The following is an 18,587-nucleotide window of genomic DNA, read 5'->3' as shown; positions in this document are numbered from 1 at the left end:
ATGGCAGCCAGGGCTTCAGTAGCGTCCTGGCTGCCATAGTAACCGATTGGAGCCCCAGGATTACACTGCTGGGGCTCCGATCAGAAGCTGGCACCAATGAGGGGGAGGGGAGAGGACCCTGTGGCCACTGCCACTAATGATTTTAATACTGGGAAGGGGGGGGGGGGGGGGGTTGAGTGGGGCCAGCGCACTGTGCCACCAATGATTTTAATGAGGGGGGCCCACCAAGGATAATTACCCCTTATAGAGAAGGTGGGCATTGGCAGATCAGCGACAGTTAACCCCTCAGGTGCTGCACCTGAGGGGTCAACTGCTGCTGATCGCAGCTCCCTGTCAGAGGCAGGGTGCCGGCACCAGCCTCCTGTATTATGCATTAAAGACTACTTTTCCTGTGTCCAGACTTTCAGTATTAGGCTACACAGCAGCGCCCAGAGATGTCCCAGCACTTACCATTATTCCTGGGCGCCGTGCCGCTCGCCTGCTGTGCCCCATTACTGTCTCCTCTCCTGCGCCATATGCTAATTACTATTGGAGCAATGGGGAGGAGACATCAGCTTCTCTAGTAGGCGTTCCTTCTCCCTGCGCTGCGATTGGACAGCACTACAGCCAGGGAGAAGGAACGCCCACTAGAGAAGCTGATGTCTCCTCCCCATTGCTCCAATAGTAATTAGCATATGGCGCAGGAGAGGAGACCGTAATGGGGCACAACAGGCGAACGGATCGGTGGCCAGGAATAATGGCAAGTGCTGGGACATCTCTGGGCGCCGCTCTGTGTAGGGAAAGTCATATCAAAGGTGGCGCAGTGCGCCCACCCCTCTCAGTTCATTAGTGGCAGCAGCACAGGGGGAGGGAGAGACCGCTTCCTTCTCCCCTGTGCTGCTGAGGGAACATGAGCACGCCGACAGCAGCGCGCTCATGTTCAGAGATACTAGACTGCGCAGCCCAGTATAAAAAAAAAAAAAAAAATGGAAATCCTAGTATTGTATCGATACCAGGACAAAAGTATCAATTGGGTATCAAAATTTTGATACCTGCAACAACCCTAGTACCATTTTCCTACTCAACTAGGCACTTAAAGTCCTGGACGCTATCGTGCCATAAAATCATCCTGTAACAGCGCCAACATGTCTGGTGTACGGATTTTACTGTGGGTCGCAAGCTTGGCTAAATTCTGGCATGGCACAATGTGCTATAGAGAGATGTGAGCCGAGTGGAGCAGGGTTAGGCAGAAGCCCACTCCACTCAGTTAAATCCTGGCATAGCACACCTGTACAGGGTACTGATGTGTTGTGCCAGAATTAAGCCAAGCTTGACCGGAGCACCGGCAGGAGCAGCGATCTGTGCTCTGGCCTGTGAAGCATTCCCTGCAACCCCCAGTGAAATCCATCAACGCTGTACTAGAATAATGATAGTATGACGCGACAGCACCTAGGAATTTGGGTGCCTTATTAGGAAAAACAGCATTACTGATTAATTAGGCTATTTAGATCATTTTAGAAAAGTTGTTACTCTTTATATACAGGTCCAGGATGCCCAGTCATTACTGGGCACTTACAAGGACAATATACAGATTGATGGTTAGCCAAGATTTCTCAGAGTCTGAATGAGATGGAAGCGAGAATAAAGTAATGTTCTGGATGGTTTATAAACAGCATTCATAATCAGGTCCATAAAAGATTTTATACCATGTACAAAAATAAGAGAATCAAATTAGAAAGTTTTTTTTATTTTATTTAAAATGGTGTCCTATTTAAAATAGCTATGACATCACCCAAACTAATCTAAAAAAAAAAAAAATATATAACGTACAATAAAACTGCTGCATTTTTCACATAATACAAGTAACACCTTTGCAATAAAGCTGAGGGCTAAAATGGTTTAAAATTTTGATTTTGTGATAGAAAGTAAAAAAAATGCAGTACAAAAATGCTGGAAGCACAAATGCCATGTGCCTCCAATCAGAGCACCTTTAAGTGCAGTCACTTAGGACTGTCAGGTGACAACACATGGCCTTCACATTTTAGATTCCGATTCATCCAGGATCTATCAGTGTATAACCAGTCAATTCACATTTTACATGTTTCAATTGAAGCAATGGCCAAATGCCCATTACTGTATTTAAAAAGGTAAGGCCATTAACTTGGGCATTTTATGCTGTATACCAGTGAAGCATCAGTTCCGAGAGGCTCATCTCTGTAGCCAGGCTGGTGACAGCTCTACATTATAGCACAGCTTCTGTTGTCAGCAGCCTACAAGAGACAAGGAACAAAAAAAATTAAAATCAAAGACAGCAGTTACCTCTATATTCACTCAAATGTCATCCTTTGCCTGCAGGTCGAATATGATCACTAAAGTTATGCACCGACTACAGTTCAGTTCTACACTATTAGCCCATGTTCTACAAAGCATTACACACTTCAGGGGAGCTTTGAGACCGATGCTTTCTGTGCCAGTCTTGATATCCCCTGCAATGCCAGAGGACACACCTAATTTGTGATAAGCATAGGCCTAGTCATATTAGGGGCATTCTTCAGCAGTCAGTTGCTATACATCTGTTTAGGCACAGTCAGTTTCTGGCTTTATTTACACCAGAAAGTTGGCATAAATGTAGACAATTCTGTTGTGGAGGCTGGGCACACCACCTTTCTGCCTTCGTTTCACCCCCTTTTGGAAAAGTGTTAAGCGCGGCACAAAAGCCGCTTGTAAGAAAACGCAAACATGTGCGACTTTAAGGTCATGTATCTGGCACAGGGAGATAAGTCACCTCCCTTGTGTCACCATTTTTCAAGTTCACTGAATGGAAAATACTAAGATCTATATACTGAAAGTTATAGTGTGTATACTTTGCTGTTTTGTTGCAATGTAAGTTGCACTGGTTTTTGGCTGTAGTCACTAGTGAGTGTTTTTTACCAATGTATCACATTACTAGGTGTAGCGCAGCCCAAGCTCCGAGCTTTGTGACAACTGGACATGACTGTCAGATAACCTCACCCCCCCCCCCCCCCCCCCAACAATTTAAGTTCTACAAAACCATCAATACTAAAAGGTCCACTCTTACCTGTCGACGTAGCCGGTTTTCTGTCTCAATCTCTTCTGCTACCTCTACTTCCTCTTCATCAACTTCTTCCTCCTCGGGTATAGAGGTTGTAAACACAGTCGTCCTTTGAGCCACTTCCTATTTTTTACAAAAAATAAGAATCATACTGATAAACATAATTCACAAGCCATTTGTTATAGACATGTCACTGCAAACGTAGGCAGCTCTCACCTGTATATCCTTATCTTGAGCCCAGACATAGCGTCTGGGTACGCTACAGGTTAAACTTCAGAAAAAACTTGGTGGTCCAGCTCCAAATGATCAAGGTATAAATCTTTATTCAAGCGGTTTAAAAATATTCCACACAGGTACACTTGTGTTACGCATTTCAGACCATGATCAATAAAGGTCCTTCCTCATGAAACATGGTTTGTACCTGTATGGAATATTTTTAAACCGCTTGAATAAAGATTTATACCTTGATCATTTGGAGCTGGACCACCAAGTTTTAACAGACATGTCACACTGGACTGCCAGGTAGCATGTACCTCTTGCATCTGTGCAATAGATTGATCAGCAAGTCATATCCATCACGAAGACTAACGACCAGTGAATACCAGGCCAACCTTCACCAGCTGTCATTTACTAAAAAACTGTTAATGTTGGCCATAAGAAATCACTTGTAACTGGCTAATATTTTACCATCACTGGCAGCGACTGTGCAGTGGTATTACAACAGGGGAAGATTATGGATTTTCCAACTATTTTTCCATCATTAAAGCAAATCACTTAAAGGGGTTATGCAGGAAGAAGATTTATAACTTATCCTCAGGATACATCTGTATCCGATCCACAAGCTTGCGACACCTGCTGATCAGCTGTTAGAAGAGATCTTGAGGACTGACATTGTACATGGTCACATGGCATAGTTGCAGTTCAGCCCCATTCAAGCCAATGTACGGCACTGTGCTTTAAAAGCTGCATCGCTCACCAGATCTTTGAGCACAGTGGCTCCCTGTAAGAGGTGATAAATGAGGACGCCGGAGCTTGGACACTGCTGAAGTGATCATATTGACCTGCCCTAAGGATAAGTCATAATTACCTTTCAGGATAACCCATTGAAATGATGAAAAATGACATGGGTGAGAAAGTATGTGTTACAATGAGAACACTACACTATAGACCCTATGAACAGGATAATTCTAGTAGGGGTTTTCTAGGCTTTTTATATTGATGACCAATGCTCGGGATAGGTCATCAGTATCAGACCAGCTGTATGAAGAGAAGGCGTGCACAGTCTCCAGTCTCTTCCTGCTCACCACTGCCATGTCTATGGCAAGCAGGAACAGAGACAGCACGCATACACGGCACATGCCTTCTCTTCATACCGCTGATCAGTGGGGGTGTCTGGTGTCAGCCCCCACCGATCGGATGTTGATGACCTAGCCTAAGGATAGGTCATTAGTATTAAAAGCATGGAAAAACCCCTTTAAATATGTGGTTTTAAAGGGGCAGGGTGAGGAGAATCCAGAATACCCCAACAAGTGAAATATTCCAACATATAGGCTTCTACAAGACATGGGAAATGGCAAACGGTTGTGGTAAGCATTCCGCCACATTTGCATTGTGGCTTCAACATGTTGTCTGTTCAAAAGGAATTCCACAAGTCATGTAACTTCCTTGTAATGAAGCTTCACACCTTATTCCATGAACTTATATCAACGTACCTCTCCCTGAGAGTTTCTCAACACAACTTTGACATCTTGACCAGTGCCCCAAGAATTCTGGTTCTTCCAGATGAGGTCAGAGGGAGGACTTTGAGGGACTCCAGCATTAGCAGCCCAGATCTAGGAGGAGTAAAAAAAAAATAAAATAAAAAAAAATTATAGGTTAATTTATGATACATGTCGGGGAAGGGCAAAGAAAAAAATAAAAAATAAAAAAACTCTATCTTCTATGTTTCGGACCCAATGCTGGCGCCAGCTTACAAATGCTGATTTAAAAAAATACTTCTTAAGTAAAATGGCCTAAAGGAAAGTTTTATACTGTACATAAGAGTCAAACACTGCATGGACCCATAAGTCATTACTCAGACTTGAAAACTGAAAAGGAGAACTTCAAAGATAGGCATTCATGCTACAGGAAGTGGGCAAGAGAATAGTGAATTACAAGTCCATTCTGAAAGCGACTTACCGTAACAGTCTGTCCTGCTTTAAGCACATATCTTGAGGTAAACTTGTAGTTGGCTGTTGTCTCTCCAATTGTTCTGGCGATCTCCCAGCCTCCTAATGGTTGATCCTGAAAGCACAATTTTTTTTTACAGCATTACATTACACCAAATATGCTGAAATTGGCTACCATGACGATGTAGACTAGCCAGGCCTACCTGGTCAGAGTTGTTCTTCAGTCGGATAAATTTGCCGTCCACATCCAATTCTTCGACAGCTACATTGCCAGATGCAGAAGCAGAGTGGGCAATGCTCACACTACTGCTCGCCTCAGACTCTTCTACATCTACCCGCTTTCTTTTGCCTCTGGTGGTTCTTACACTACGGCTTGAAGAAGCTCGAGATACAGTCACACGGGATGAAGGACTGGGAGAAAGCTTTAGCCTAAAACACAGGAAGAGAAGTTCAGGTCATTAGTGGGTAAATATATAGCACTGGACGAGGATAAGCAGGAGGTTTCACATGCAGGTTGTCCCCCGCCTTACCTTTCCTCTTCCCCTTCCAGCAGTTTGCGGTATGCACTTATCTCCATATCCAAGGCAAGTTTGACATCTAAAAGCTGTTCATAGTCTGAAAGCTGTTGTTGCATCTGGTCCCTTATGTCAGCCATTTCCCGCTCCCTTTCTGCAAGCATTCTGCGACAAGAATCCTTTTCTTTAGCAAGTAATTCTTCCAACTCTTGCATCCGGTCATACCATGCCCTAGACTGAAGAGAAGCTTCTTTATATGTGGCGTAAAGAGGAAGTCATGCTCTTATGCACAGATATCCAAAAAAAAAAAAAAAAAAACAAACACACACACAGAACTTTATACCTCTTTCTGCAAGTCTGACAACTGGCCCGTGAGGCTGTCGATCCGCAAGCGGCTCTCCATTAGCTCCTCCCGAGTACTCCGAGCCGTACTGCTGTTCATCTCAGAAGAAAGCTTTGCATTCTCCAGCTGAAGATGAAAGAAGACATGTAGAGAAGCGGAAGCACGCCTAATTTGTACACTGTGCTAATGTCACCAACAGGAACTGAGTATTTCTTAAGGTAATGTATCCGGTCTCTTTAAACATAATTGATACAGAAAATAAAAAGAAACCTTAAAAGACCTGTAGCCTGTCCTAAAAAGTAGAGCAAGTACTTTCCTTAAAGAGGACCTGTAACGTCTGACATGTCTTAACTTCTTGCACTCCCCATGTAATAATGATGAGCATCTATTCTTACAACTATGATGTACCATTTCTTTACAATTTCTGCTAGTTAATGAAATGTTAACAGTTTGAAATAAAAGTCCAGATGGGCGTTACCAGTTAGTTCCTGCAGAGTGACACTAGCCGCATTGATTGGATAAGGTCAGAATACTGTAGAGTATTAAAATGTATGGGCTCAGTGTAGCAAAACTCAGCTGAAGTCACATGAGGCTTCGATATTCCTATCTGTGGATTTAAAAACACTGACCTGAAGCTTGATTCACTCAAGCCTAGTGGGGGAGGTGGTCAGGTAGCGCTTTGTCAAATGCATGTAGAAGTGGCTGAGAAAGTAGTTCCATACATAGGGTTTTGTAAAATATGCAACTTTAGCCCCAAACTGACCTTCGATTGATAAGTATGCTCAAGTTCATCTTTATAGATCTTAACTTGGTCTTCCTGCTGCGACCTCATGTCCGACAGCGCCTGAGCAAGCTTGTATTCATACTCAACCAGACGCCCAGAATCTACTTCTACCAAGCGGGTTTCATGCCGTCTTCTAGTTTCTTTGATCTCCTGTAAATAAAATAAAAAGTCGGTTGCGATTTATGATAGATGTGAATATGCCCTCTCACACAAGATCTGTCGTTCAAGTCAGTCCCAACAGTAGAAGTCTGCTGTGCTTCCAAGTTTATTTTCTACAAACCCCAATTACATGTAAGGAACACATTTTCTTGTTAATATCGGCTGAAGATTTGAAAAATGGGACTTTTGAAAATGGAAGCCAAACGTGTACAAGAAACCAATCACCTTCTGAAAGCTTTGTATCTTACAGGGCCGACGTGTGAAACAACCTCACCCCAAGGACGTACCCAAGTATTTCGGACTCATGCACGGAATTACCTCTTCATGTATATTTTTCCTGAACTCGAGGTCTTCCTTCAGAGACTGGCATCTATTTTCAAGATCCACTTTGATTAGAGTTACATCACCGAGCTGCGACTTCAACTTTGCCAACGCAGACTCAAACTGAAAGAGAAGTTAATACATTTTACTACAAAAAACTATTTGTACGGTTTTCCGAGTCCCAAACTTAAGCTCTGTAGAGATGAATGAGTAAGAAAATTTCTGTGTAGGGATACAGTCAGATGCTCCTATGGCCAGCTTTTTGTAGAACCAGTCTGCCATAAAGGAGCTCGAAGCTTTTCTATGGCTCCAACGTCTAAAGGAAGTTCTTGTACATTGGATACCATATAAATTCAAAAAACCAAAACCATGCTGAATCAGACTTACCTGCTGCAGATGTATGTATGGTTCCAGGGTCTTTGCCGTTCTTCCACCAACTTCCCCTGTCACTTCAAGTGGCCTTTATCATTTACAGAAAATTAATACAAGCCAAGTATTGTATTATCCATATTGTTTCCTTTGCTGTCTCGATTCATTTTTCCATACTATACAATTACCGTTTCCATGGTTACAACTAGATGAGCGAATTTCATATTTTGAAATTCATTCATGCTTTGTTTACTGGTAAAAGATGAATTGCGTTATGGATTCTATTACTACGGACCATAACGCAATTCTATGACAGAATGCATAACGGAATGCCTTTAGTCCTCTCCTGCATAACGGAAGCTGGATGGATCCGTTATGCAGGCCACAGACTCCTATTATGACTGAATGAATAACCAAATGACTCTAAAGGCATTCAGTCATGGAATTGCATTATGGTCCATGGTAACGGAATCCATAACGCAATTCACCTTTTACCAGTAAACGAAGAGTGAATGAATTTCACAACCTGAAATTCGCTCATCTCTAGTTACAACCACTCTACAATCCAGCAGCGGTGGCCATGCTTGCACACTATAGGAAGGAAAAAAAAAAATGCACCAGCCTCTTTGGTGGCCGGGTGCTTCTTCCGGTACTGTGCAAGCATGACCACCACTGCTGGATTGCAGGGTGATCGCAACAATGAAAACGAGCCGTGTATAATGTGATGGAAAATGAATCCAGCCAGCAAAGGAGGCAATATGGACAATCAATACATTATGAAGTGCTTTGTATTAACTTTCTCTACATGATAAATGCCATGTGTTGAAGTGAGAGAAACCCTTTAAGGAATCTTGTGTCAATCATTCCAGAACTGGAGTAAAGGCTCTGAATGACCCAATTCAGTGTAGCTCAGGAGAGCACGAGATCACATGATTGACCCGTCAGCTGCTTAAAATTAAAAGTTTTTTTTTTTTTTTTGACATTGTGCAGTTCAAGATCTGCTGGTCATGCGAGACACTGGTGCATAGCTCGTCAGGGTAAGAATATATGTTGAAAGACTACCTTCAAATGGGTAGAGTCTCTGCCATATTCGGCTGCTGCAACGCGCGTTCTTCTCTCAGTGCAGTAATCAGAGCAATGTAACAGTGTGTACACATGGACAGGCCTACATCCACTCAAAGTGTACACTGAATGAATACAGAAAGTATATTACTTTATTATACAACAGATAAAAATGTGCTTAAACAAGTTGTCCAGGAGTTTGCCATTGATCGCCTATCCTCAGACTGGACCAGCAGTGGTTGGGAAGCCCAGCGATCAGCAGTTTCAGGATAGCTCCGATTGTTTGCTAGTGGACGGAGCGGACAACATTACCGCAGATATGAGCTCCATCCAATAAACGGAGCCGTTCAGTTCTAGCACCAGAGTTACTCAAAGACAGCACAGGGTGCAGGTGCAAGGGTTGGACCCCTGCCAATCTGATATTGAGGGCCTATCCCGAGGATCCCATAATAAATATTTATTAGGACATACAGAAACTGATTACACAGGTACTCACTTGCTCAATCTCAGCTTGCAGATTTTCCACCTCTTGCTCCAGAGCTTTCTTCTCGCTCTTTGCAGTGACGAGCGCAGCATCTGTGGTGTGGAGAAGAGCCTCGCTGTCCCGAAGCTTGGCCTGAAGACCACCGAAGTCCGATTCCTTCTTTGAGAAGCTGGAATAAAAACAAACCACACACTTAGTCGGAAAGTAGATATGAAGCTGTAAATAAGGGTACATTCACATATCCGTTTTGTGGTCCACAAATCACGGGTACCAGTCGTGTGCATTCTGCAAAATGTGGCAAGTCTTATGACACGCTCTAAAATGTTCCACGGGGTCCCGGAATGGAACTATGGATGTTAACAGCGCACCGTTTGCATCTTTTGCAGCCCAACATGTGTCCCGCAGAAATAAGGTCATGTGAACGGACCCTTAAACAAATCTCACTTGTACGGAGTTCTCTGCACACAAATGTGCTCCAAATTGTGTGTTAGAAAGTCAGGAAAATATCAATGAATTCCGGAAGTTATGGCAGATATCTGAAAGTGTATGTGTCGGGGGAGAGGACCCTGCACACAAGAGCTTACAATTTACAACCTAGATGTTGGTTACCATTCTAGAACTATAGTCATTTTAGTCGGGAGAATAAAAAAAGCCGCTTCCTGATTAGGTGCAATCAGTAGGGATGTCCTGATACCGATACCAGTATCGGGACCGATACCGGGCATTTGCACGAGTACATGTACTCATGCAAATGTCCCCGATACCACTGCCGATACCTGTGCGCCGCTTCTATGTGTCTGTGTCAGTCCGCAGCCTGCCCCTGCACCTCGCACAGCTAACAGCTTCAGAGGCAGCAGCAGGCACTGTGTAATAGGAGCCGACAGTGGAAGCTAGCTCCGCCCCGCCCCTCCCCACCCTCCAACCAATCAGAGACTCACAGCACAGGGAGCGTAGTGCAGGGACTCAGAGAATCGTCTGACAGTTTATTAGTTAAAAGAATCCAATGAGTCACAGACTGTGTCACCGAGTCCCTGCCAGGCTTCCTGCTCTGCGGCTCCCTGTAAGTCCGTCCGGGGGAAGGGGGGCATTATTAGCATAGCATGTAGTGGAGCTGGGTGTGTACAGGGTGCATGTAGCAGAGCAGGAAGTCTGGCAGGGACTCGGTGACACAGTCTCTGACTCATTAGATTCTTTTAACTAATAAACTCTCAGACGATTCTCTGAGTCCCTGCAATAACTATACATTGTAATTACATCAGTCTGCTCCAATGCATTCACTGCAGCAGAGCTGTGTTTGCCAGGAGCGAGTCCCTCCAAAGGTGATAGTGTCTGTCTTCTATGGCCCTGGTCCTTCCCTTCCTGCTTGCAAGCTGCACATTGATCTCTAAAAGCAGGCATTAGGGCAAGAAGAAATATACATTACTGTATGATGGCCACAAGACTTATACTGAGGAGGGGGGCTTCAAAAATTGTTGTCCTGACTCCTTACAGTATGTCTCCTTGTGGCTGCCCCCATACAGCATAACGTCTCCTTGTGGCCGCCCCATACAGCGTAACGTCTCCATGTGGCCGCCCCATACAGTATAACATCTCCTTGTGGCTGCCCCCATACAGTATAACGTCTCCTTGTGGCTGCCCCCATACAGTGTAACGTCTCCTTGTGGCCGCCCCATACAGTGTAACGTCTCCTTGTGGCCGCCCCATACAGTGTAACGTCTCCTTGTGGCCGCCCCCATACAGTGTAACGTCTCCTTGTGGCCGCCCCCATACAGTGTAACGTCTCCTTGTGGCTGCCCCCATACAGTATAACGTCTCCTTGTGGCTGCCCCCATACAGTGTAACGTCTCCTTGTGGCTGCCCCCATACAGTGTAACGTCTCCTTGTGGCCGCCCCATACAGTGTAACGTCTCCTTGTAGCTGCCCCCATACAGTATAACGTCTCCTTGTGGCCGCCCCATACAGTATAACGTCTCCTTGTGGCCGCCCCATACAGTGTAACGTCTCCTTGTGGCCGCCCCATACAGTGTAACGTCTTTGTGGCCCCCATACAGTATAATGTCTCCTTGGAATGTTATAGTTCTGTTTTTGGGCCTTTTGGTTGGTCAGTGGTCAGAAAATACATGTGTGTGTATTTTATTGTTAAAATTAGTATCGGTAATTGGTATCGGTGAGTACTTAAATAAAAGTATCGGTACTCGTACTCAGTCTTAAAAAAATGGTATCGGGACATCCCTAGCAATCAGAAACCCTATTGGCCACTAGAGGGCGCTGGAAAAGAGTTAAAGGATATGTATCACCAGAAATTGTATCTACCAGTTAAAACCCAATATTAACATTTTTCAGATCTTATTTTCTGATTGCAGATTTATCAGAACATGATTATGGGGGCTGCCATCTTGCCTGAGCTGTTCTTAACAGCATTAACAAAGCATTAAAAAAATTGCTTTATGGCAGCCACATGGGCCATAGACAATTGTCAGGAGGCAACCTCATTGACCTCTATGGGGAGAGTCTAGGTATGCTCTGACCTGTGCAGAGCTCATTGTACAAGAAAACAAGGTTTGACCTGTTGTGAATGGTGGATCCTGTCTTATCTGTCAGTCTAATCCTGCCTGTAATATCACCTCTGTCTATAGATAAGTAGATAACTGCAGTAAAGTGATGGGTTTTGTTTAAAGACAGAGAAAATTTAAATTCCCACCAAAAATTTATTGAAATCATGATTTTTATGTTATAATGTTTAACAATAGATAGTTTTCTGATGACAAATTTCCTTTATTAGATTTCTAAGTGTATGTTCACAACTTCACACATCAGATTTTAGAGCATATTCCACTGCAAAAGCGGTTTAAAATCCAGCTCCTACTGCTATCAATTGGAAACAGCATAGTTCATATGGCGTGGATTTTAGGGCTCTTTCACACTTGCGTTGTTGGGATCTGGCATGCACTTCCGTTGCCGGAGGTGCCTGCCGGATCCGGAAAAACGCAAGCGTACTGAAAGCATTTGAAGACGGAACCGTCTTCCAAATGCTTTCAGTGTTACTATGGCACCCAGGACGCTATTAATGTCCTGGTTGCCATAGTAGGAGCGGGGATCGGGGGAGCGGTATACTTACAGTCCGTGCGGCTCCCGGGGCGCTCCAGAATGACGTCAGAGCGCCCCATGCGCATGGATGACGTGTCCAATGCGATCACATGATCCATGCGCTTGGGGCGCCCTGACGTCACTCTGGAGCGCCCGGGGAGCCGCACGGACGGTAAGTATACCGCTCCCCACTACACTTACCATGGCTGTCAGGACTTTAGCGTCCCGGCAGCCATGGTAACCACTCTGAAAAAGCTAAATGTCGGCTCCGGCAATTCGCCGAAACGACGTTTAGCTTAAGGCCGGATCCGGATCAATGCCTTCCAATGGGCATTAATGCCGGATCCGGCCTTGCGGCAAGTGTTCCGGATTTTTGGCCGGAGCAAAAAGCGCAGCATGCTGCGGTATTTTCTCCGGCCAACAAACGTTCCGTACCGGAACTGAAGACATCCTGATGCATCCTGAACGGATTTCACTCCATTCAGAATGCATTAGGATAATCCTGATCAGGATTCTTCCGGCATAGAGCCCCGACGACGGAACTCTATGCCGGAAGACAATAACGCAGGTGTGAAAGAGCCCTAACTGTGAGGAAATAGGAAAATTCTGGCAATTGAGGGGGGGGGGAAAAAAATACGGTATATAATAAAGAAATACTGCAGCGGGTACAACTGCAAATCCACTCAAAAGGATTGTGTTATCAGAAAATGACCTAACTTTAAACATTGTTTTTTTTCCATAGTTTCTAGCTACAGTACAATTTAAAAATAAAAAAATATTAAATAAATCCTAAAATCCTGTAGTTCTCACAGATATCAATGACCTATCCTCAGATACCTCACCAATACTGCACTCCCAGGAGACCCCTTTAAGCTGCTGGAGGGGACAGAACAGCTCATTTCGGGCACATAGGACAGTGTTCTTCACAGGGACTTCCTTAGTTTCAGTAATTCTATTTTTCTTAAAGGGCTTCTGTCAGCCCACTAAACAGTTTTTTTTTTTGTTTAATAACCCCTACACTGCGATCTCTCCATACATAAGTAAAATAATTTTCGTTCAGTAGAATTAGAGAAAACGCTATTTTTATAAAATGTAAATTACCTGGCTACCAGCAATTAGGGCGGCTACTTGCTGGTAGCAGCCTCATCCTCCGATCCTAATGACGCCCCCTCCGCTTGTTGATTGACAGGGCCAGGGAACGGAATCGTTCTCTGCTGGCCCTGCCTGTTTTCATTCAATATCTGGCGCCTGCACCTATCTTCAATCTGCGCAGGCGCACTGAGAGGCGGCCACTCACTCGGCCGCTCCATCCTCAATGCGCCTGCGCTGATGACGTCATATCTAGACCCAGCACCGGCGCATTGAGGAGCGAGCGGCCGAGTGAGTGGCCGCCTCTCAGTGCACCTGCGCAGATTGAAGATAGGTACGGCCGCGGCGCAGGCGCGAGATATTGAATGAAAACAGGCAGGGCCAGCAGAGAACGATTCCGTTCCCTGGCCCTGTCAATCAACAAGCGGAGGGGGCGTCATTACGATCGGAGGATGCGGCTGCTACCAGCAAGTAGCCGCCCTAATTGCTGGTAGCCAGGTAATTTACATTTTATAAAAATAGCGTTTTCTCTAATTCTACTGAACAGAAATTATTATTTTACTTATGTATGGAGAGATCGCAGTGTAGGGATTATTATTAAACAAAAAAAAAAAAAAAAAAACGGTTTAGTGGGCTGACAGAAGCCCTTTAAGGTGTTTTTCAGGGGGGATTTTTAATATTGATGACCTGTCTTCAGGACAGGTCACCAATACAAGACTGGTAAGGGCATTAGGTGTCATGCGCAGCCTTCTCTTTACCCAGCTGATTGCGCGCGCGCGCGCACGCGCCCCCCTGCCAATCTGATAAGGATGACCCATCCTGAGGACAGGTCATCAATATAAAAACCCTGGAAAACTCTTAACACTTGATGTCTCATTATACCTGCTCCTCTCTCCTCAGCTCCCGGACTAATGATGTCTCATTATACCTGCTAAGGACCTAGATGTGAGTGATGGATGTAAAGCTCCCTGTCCTGCTGGGCCTTCAGCGCAGCAAACCGCTCACCCGGCTTTTGGTCAGACCAGACATCCCCTGTAGTAGCACACGGACATAATACTCAACCTGCGGCCCTCCAGCTGTTGTAAAACTACAACTCCCACAATGCCCTGCCGTAGGCTGTTCAGGCATGCTTGGAGTTGTAGTTTTGCAACAGCTGGAGGGCAGCAGGTTGAGCACATCTTCCCTCACAGCAGCAGTAAACACCTAGATGCGTCTATAGGTGATCTCTGTGCTGACTACTGAAGGACAATACAGTGCATAGAACTGCCAAAAAGCTATAATTCTGCAGCTTTAAAAGTAATGGCCTATCCTCAGGTTACTAGCTGATCAGCCTGGTTAACCTTGTAAGGGACAACACCATCACTGCAGCACTGTCCCATTGACTCCAATGGCATTGCAGTGACAAGTTGTCAAATTCACACCCAAACAGCTGATCGGCGGAATGTGAGGATAGACCACCACTTAGTAAAGACCAGACAACCCCCTCAAACTTGCAGAATTAGATTATGCCGATTTTGGCCACAGCAATGGGACACAGGTAGATCCAGCATGGACTGGTCACAGAATGTGCCTATGTCACCCAGCTGATGAACCATCCTGACCCATTGCAGGGATGAGTTAGCAGTCCTCTAGTTACCCCAGTTCAGCAGCGTGTGCGCTCTGTTCAGGTCCATGTCCGATATAACCCCCAGTGCAAGATATATTTATACTTCAACTTGCTCTTTAATCCTGGCATCATATACTGCAGTATGTGAGAATCAACTGAGGGGCAGAGGAAGGACATAGGTGCCAGCAAGCGGGCACACTGGGCACCTGCAATAACGCATCTACGGAACAGATTTCCTTATAAGCACTCCAGCTTCCAGGTGCAGGAACAGCATTTCACCTCACGGGGGCAGCACTGGACAACATGCAGCATAACCAAGTCTCTGTAAGGCTACTTTCACACACGTTTGGTGCGGATCAGTCATCGATCTGCACAGACAGATCCGTTCAGCCATGCTCAACCTGTGGCCCTCCAGCTGTTGCAAAACTACAACACCCATCATTCCCTGACAGCCTACAGAAGGGCATCGTGGGAGTTGTAGTTTTACAACAGCTGGAGGGCCGCAGGTTGAGCATCCCTGGTTCAGATAATACAACCGTCTGCATCCGTTCAGAACACAGTGCTTTTAAGAACAGACAAGCAGTCCCATACAACTAGCATTACCAATCTAATCAGCCCAGAAGAAGCACGTGGGGGGTTAAGACTTCTTACAGTCAGACGATTTGACCAGACCTAAAGCAAATGGCAGTGTGTAGTATAGACGTCCTTTGTATATTCTGGGCTAGGTCTAACAGCAAGTGCATGTCAGCTGCGAGGGCTCACATTACACACCGGGCCCCATTCCAGGAGCAGCTGCCAGGGGCACATCATCTGGCCAGTGGGCAACGTCAGGCACCTGAGACCACTTTGGAACGTCTTAGCTAGCAGAAAGTAAAGATGTCAAACTCCACCAAACCCGCAGGTCAAGAGACCGCACATATTAAGCTACTTTCACACCTGCGTTAGGTGCGGATCCGTCTGGTATCTGCACAGACGGATCCGCAACAATAATGCAAACGCTTGTATCCGTTCAGAACGGATCCGTTTGCATTACCATGAACAAAAAAAACATTTTTTGTTATGATAACGCAAACGGATCAGTTTTGACTTACACTGAAAGTCAATAGAGGTGGATACGTTTTCAATTGCACCAGATTGTGTCAGTGAAAACGGATCCGTCCCCATTAACTTACATTGTAAGCATTGTTTTGGTGTCCGCCTCCAGAGCGAAATGGAGGCTGAACGGAGCCAAACTGATGCATTCTGAGCGGATCCTTATCCATTCAGAATGCATTGGGGCTAAACTGATCCGTTTGGGGCCGCTTGTGAGAGCCCTGAACAGATCTCACAGGCGGACCCTGAAACGGCAGTGTGAAAGTAGCCTTACTACCGAAGAGCAACAGCACACAAGACGTCTATCAGTAACAGGAGGGGGATCTGACCCGGGCCACTAGTGCGCAGGAATACTGCCGGAGCCTGGCCACTAGTGCGCAGGAATACTGCCGGAGCCTGGGGTCTTGTGGACAACACATCCTGTGCACATGTCAGATCCATGATGACCACCAAAGTAAAGGTCTCTAGATCTGCACAATACGAGAGCAGGAATCCTCCACATCCTGATCACACATGGTCAGAAGCTGGAGAGGACTTCAGGAAGCTCACTCCTAGGATATAGTCATAACCGGTTATAAAGTCCGGTCCGAGATCGGCACACAGCGCACCGCCCACCATGAACAGACCCTGGAAGACTAAATAACTGAGCTCAATACAATAAATCCAGCTCCTTATTACACAAGACCCAGTCATTAGAGGAATCTCTCCATCATTAAAGATGTAAGTGCAGAAGAAACCTAATGATGGTCCTCAGGACCATGACCCACTTTTAGGAATTAAGTAAAGTGGAGACCACCACTTCTCAGACCGTCTGTAAAACCCTCCAGTATGTCCATCTGTGGTGTGACCAGGTAGTCTGGGGTCACCGCTCGCCATCTGTTCCCAGCGTCGGATGCCCCCGTGACTACGACATCTCAGGACATGAGAATTACTGTAACATGTGCAGCCCACCGGATGTGTACGGGGCATCGGATTGAAGCTCCAAGACCGAGCAGCTTGCTATGGAGAAAGGGGGGGTAGCACTTGTTTTTTGGCAGCCTGGGAGGAAGCCGGGAGGGTGTGAGCAATGTACGAAGGGTACAGTACAGCAGAATGGACATGGGGGAGGGGTGACAGCCATCAACTGACAGGATTCCACTCTAACCCCAAACAATGAGCCCTTCTCTATAAAGTCAGCAGCACAAGTGATTGGCAGGGCACATTACCCAGACCAGGTGCCCCGGGACAGCTGACACCACACCAGGCTATTAATACACAAAGGGTTAAAGGGGCACTGACCATCCCCCGGTTCACTCCAGTATCACGTAATCTATGACATGCTGGATAGCACACTGACAGCAAGCAGAGATGTGGACTAGCTCACACACAGACACCTGGAAGTCTCTCCCTGTCCCCTTTGTGCTCCATAGACAAAGCATCAGACAAGATCTAATGGGCACCAGTCTGTAGGGGGCGCAGTGAGCCCTGGCAGGATGGATCAGCACTACTATAGAGCGAGGCAATGAATGGGGGGGAGGGGCGCAGTAACGAGATTAACCCAATGCTAACGCCGCCGTGCACACGATGCGGCCGCTCACCTGAGCTGCAGCTGCTCGTAGTCGCCCCGCAGCTTGCCCAGCTCGATCTGCAGCTTGGCCCGCTCCCGCGCAGTGTCGTCCAGGCTCCGCCGGGCGTCCGCTAGCTCGGTCTCGTAGAGGTCCTTCAGGCCGGTGACCTCCCGGCTCCGCACCTCCTCCCGCTCGGTGACCTGCAGCTGCAGCACGCTGTTCTCCGACTCCAGGCTCCGCACCTTGTCGATGTAGACGGCCAGGCGGTCGTTCAGGTGCTGCAGCTGCTCCTTCTCCTGCAGGCGGGAGATGCGCGTGGGGCTGAGCGGGGTGCTCATGCTGCTCCGCCGGCTGGACTGCCTCGGGGTGGAGGTCGCCATGGGCTACGAGACAATGGAAGGCGCCGTAAAACAACCGGTCCCGGCTCCACACTAAACTTTATACCGCCGGCAACGAGGATTCAATGGGCAGAGGCAGCGCCGACTCCTCACGTCAGGACACGGGGAACAAAATAAAAACCCGGACTGTAGAGAGAGACGGCGGAAGAAGGTCCCGGTACCAGGGCTCAAATCCCGCTGCTGCACGATACGCGACGCCGTGATCTCCCCGCCAGGAACAGCGGCGAGTGAGAGGCTTGGCCTCAATATGGCGCCAGAAAGGTCACGTGGTGCCCCGCGGCCAATAGAGATCGGGGACGCGCCCACACTCTGAGGCTGAGACTAAATTCAAATTGGAGATTTAGGTGCGGGGGATGACTGGGGGGGGGAGGCTGCTACAATGGGAGGGGGTTGGTAACAGGGCTGCACCGCAACACGGAGCTTATTGTCATAGCAAAGTATGGCGGCCGGGTCCAAGGGAGACTGAGGGCTTTGCGGCGTAAAGAGCCGTTCACACACTGCGGTTTTATGT

At 46.5% G+C, this 18,587-nt stretch overlaps 1 protein-coding gene across 2 annotated transcripts; it reads right to left on the bottom strand.

The window, feature by feature from the left end:
• Positions 1 to 1,701: 1,701 nt before the first annotated feature.
• On the bottom strand, positions 1,702 to 18,321 carry LMNB1 (lamin B1). Of its 2 annotated transcripts, none has more exons than XM_040415977.1 (11): positions 17,709 to 18,320; positions 9,270 to 9,426; positions 7,340 to 7,465; positions 6,842 to 7,012; positions 6,079 to 6,204; positions 5,751 to 5,971; positions 5,424 to 5,649; positions 5,231 to 5,335; positions 4,765 to 4,884; positions 3,059 to 3,175; positions 1,702 to 2,249 (listed from the first exon to the last, which is right to left on the bottom strand). In XM_040415977.1, exons 1-11 carry the CDS (start codon positions 18,056 to 18,058, stop codon positions 2,217 to 2,219), a joined length of 1,752 nt encoding a protein of 583 aa, XP_040271911.1. In that variant the 5' UTR covers positions 18,059 to 18,320; the 3' UTR covers positions 1,702 to 2,216. The 2 variants fall into 2 exon arrangements, with proteins under 2 accessions (XP_040271911.1, XP_040271910.1); XM_040415976.1 differs by lacking the exon at positions 1,702 to 2,249 and adding an exon at positions 2,963 to 2,986 and having other exon boundaries at positions 3,032 to 3,175; positions 17,709 to 18,321.
• Positions 18,322 to 18,587: the final 266 nt, after the last annotated feature.

Source organism: Bufo bufo, chromosome 2 (assembly GCF_905171765.1).
Source record: "Bufo bufo chromosome 2, aBufBuf1.1, whole genome shotgun sequence".
NCBI classification, from domain to species: Eukaryota; Metazoa; Chordata; class Amphibia; order Anura; family Bufonidae; genus Bufo; species Bufo bufo.
The sequence above is the reverse complement of the archived record's forward strand: the minus strand, read 5'-3'. Positions and strand labels throughout refer to the sequence as shown.

Coding starts and splice junctions, on each gene's coding strand:
- LMNB1 (XM_040415976.1), bottom strand. CDS start 18,058: ATGGCGACCTCCACCCCGAGGCAGTCCAGCCGGCGGAGCAGCATGAGC. Junction 7,466..9,269: donor TGCAAGCTGAGATTGAGCAA/GTGAGTACCTGT, acceptor CTTCTCTTTCAG/TTTGAGTCTGCGTTGGCAAA. Junction 3,176..4,764: donor TGAGAAACTCTCAGGGAGAG/GTACGTTGATAT, acceptor TGTAAAAAATAG/GAAGTGGCTCAAAGGACGAC.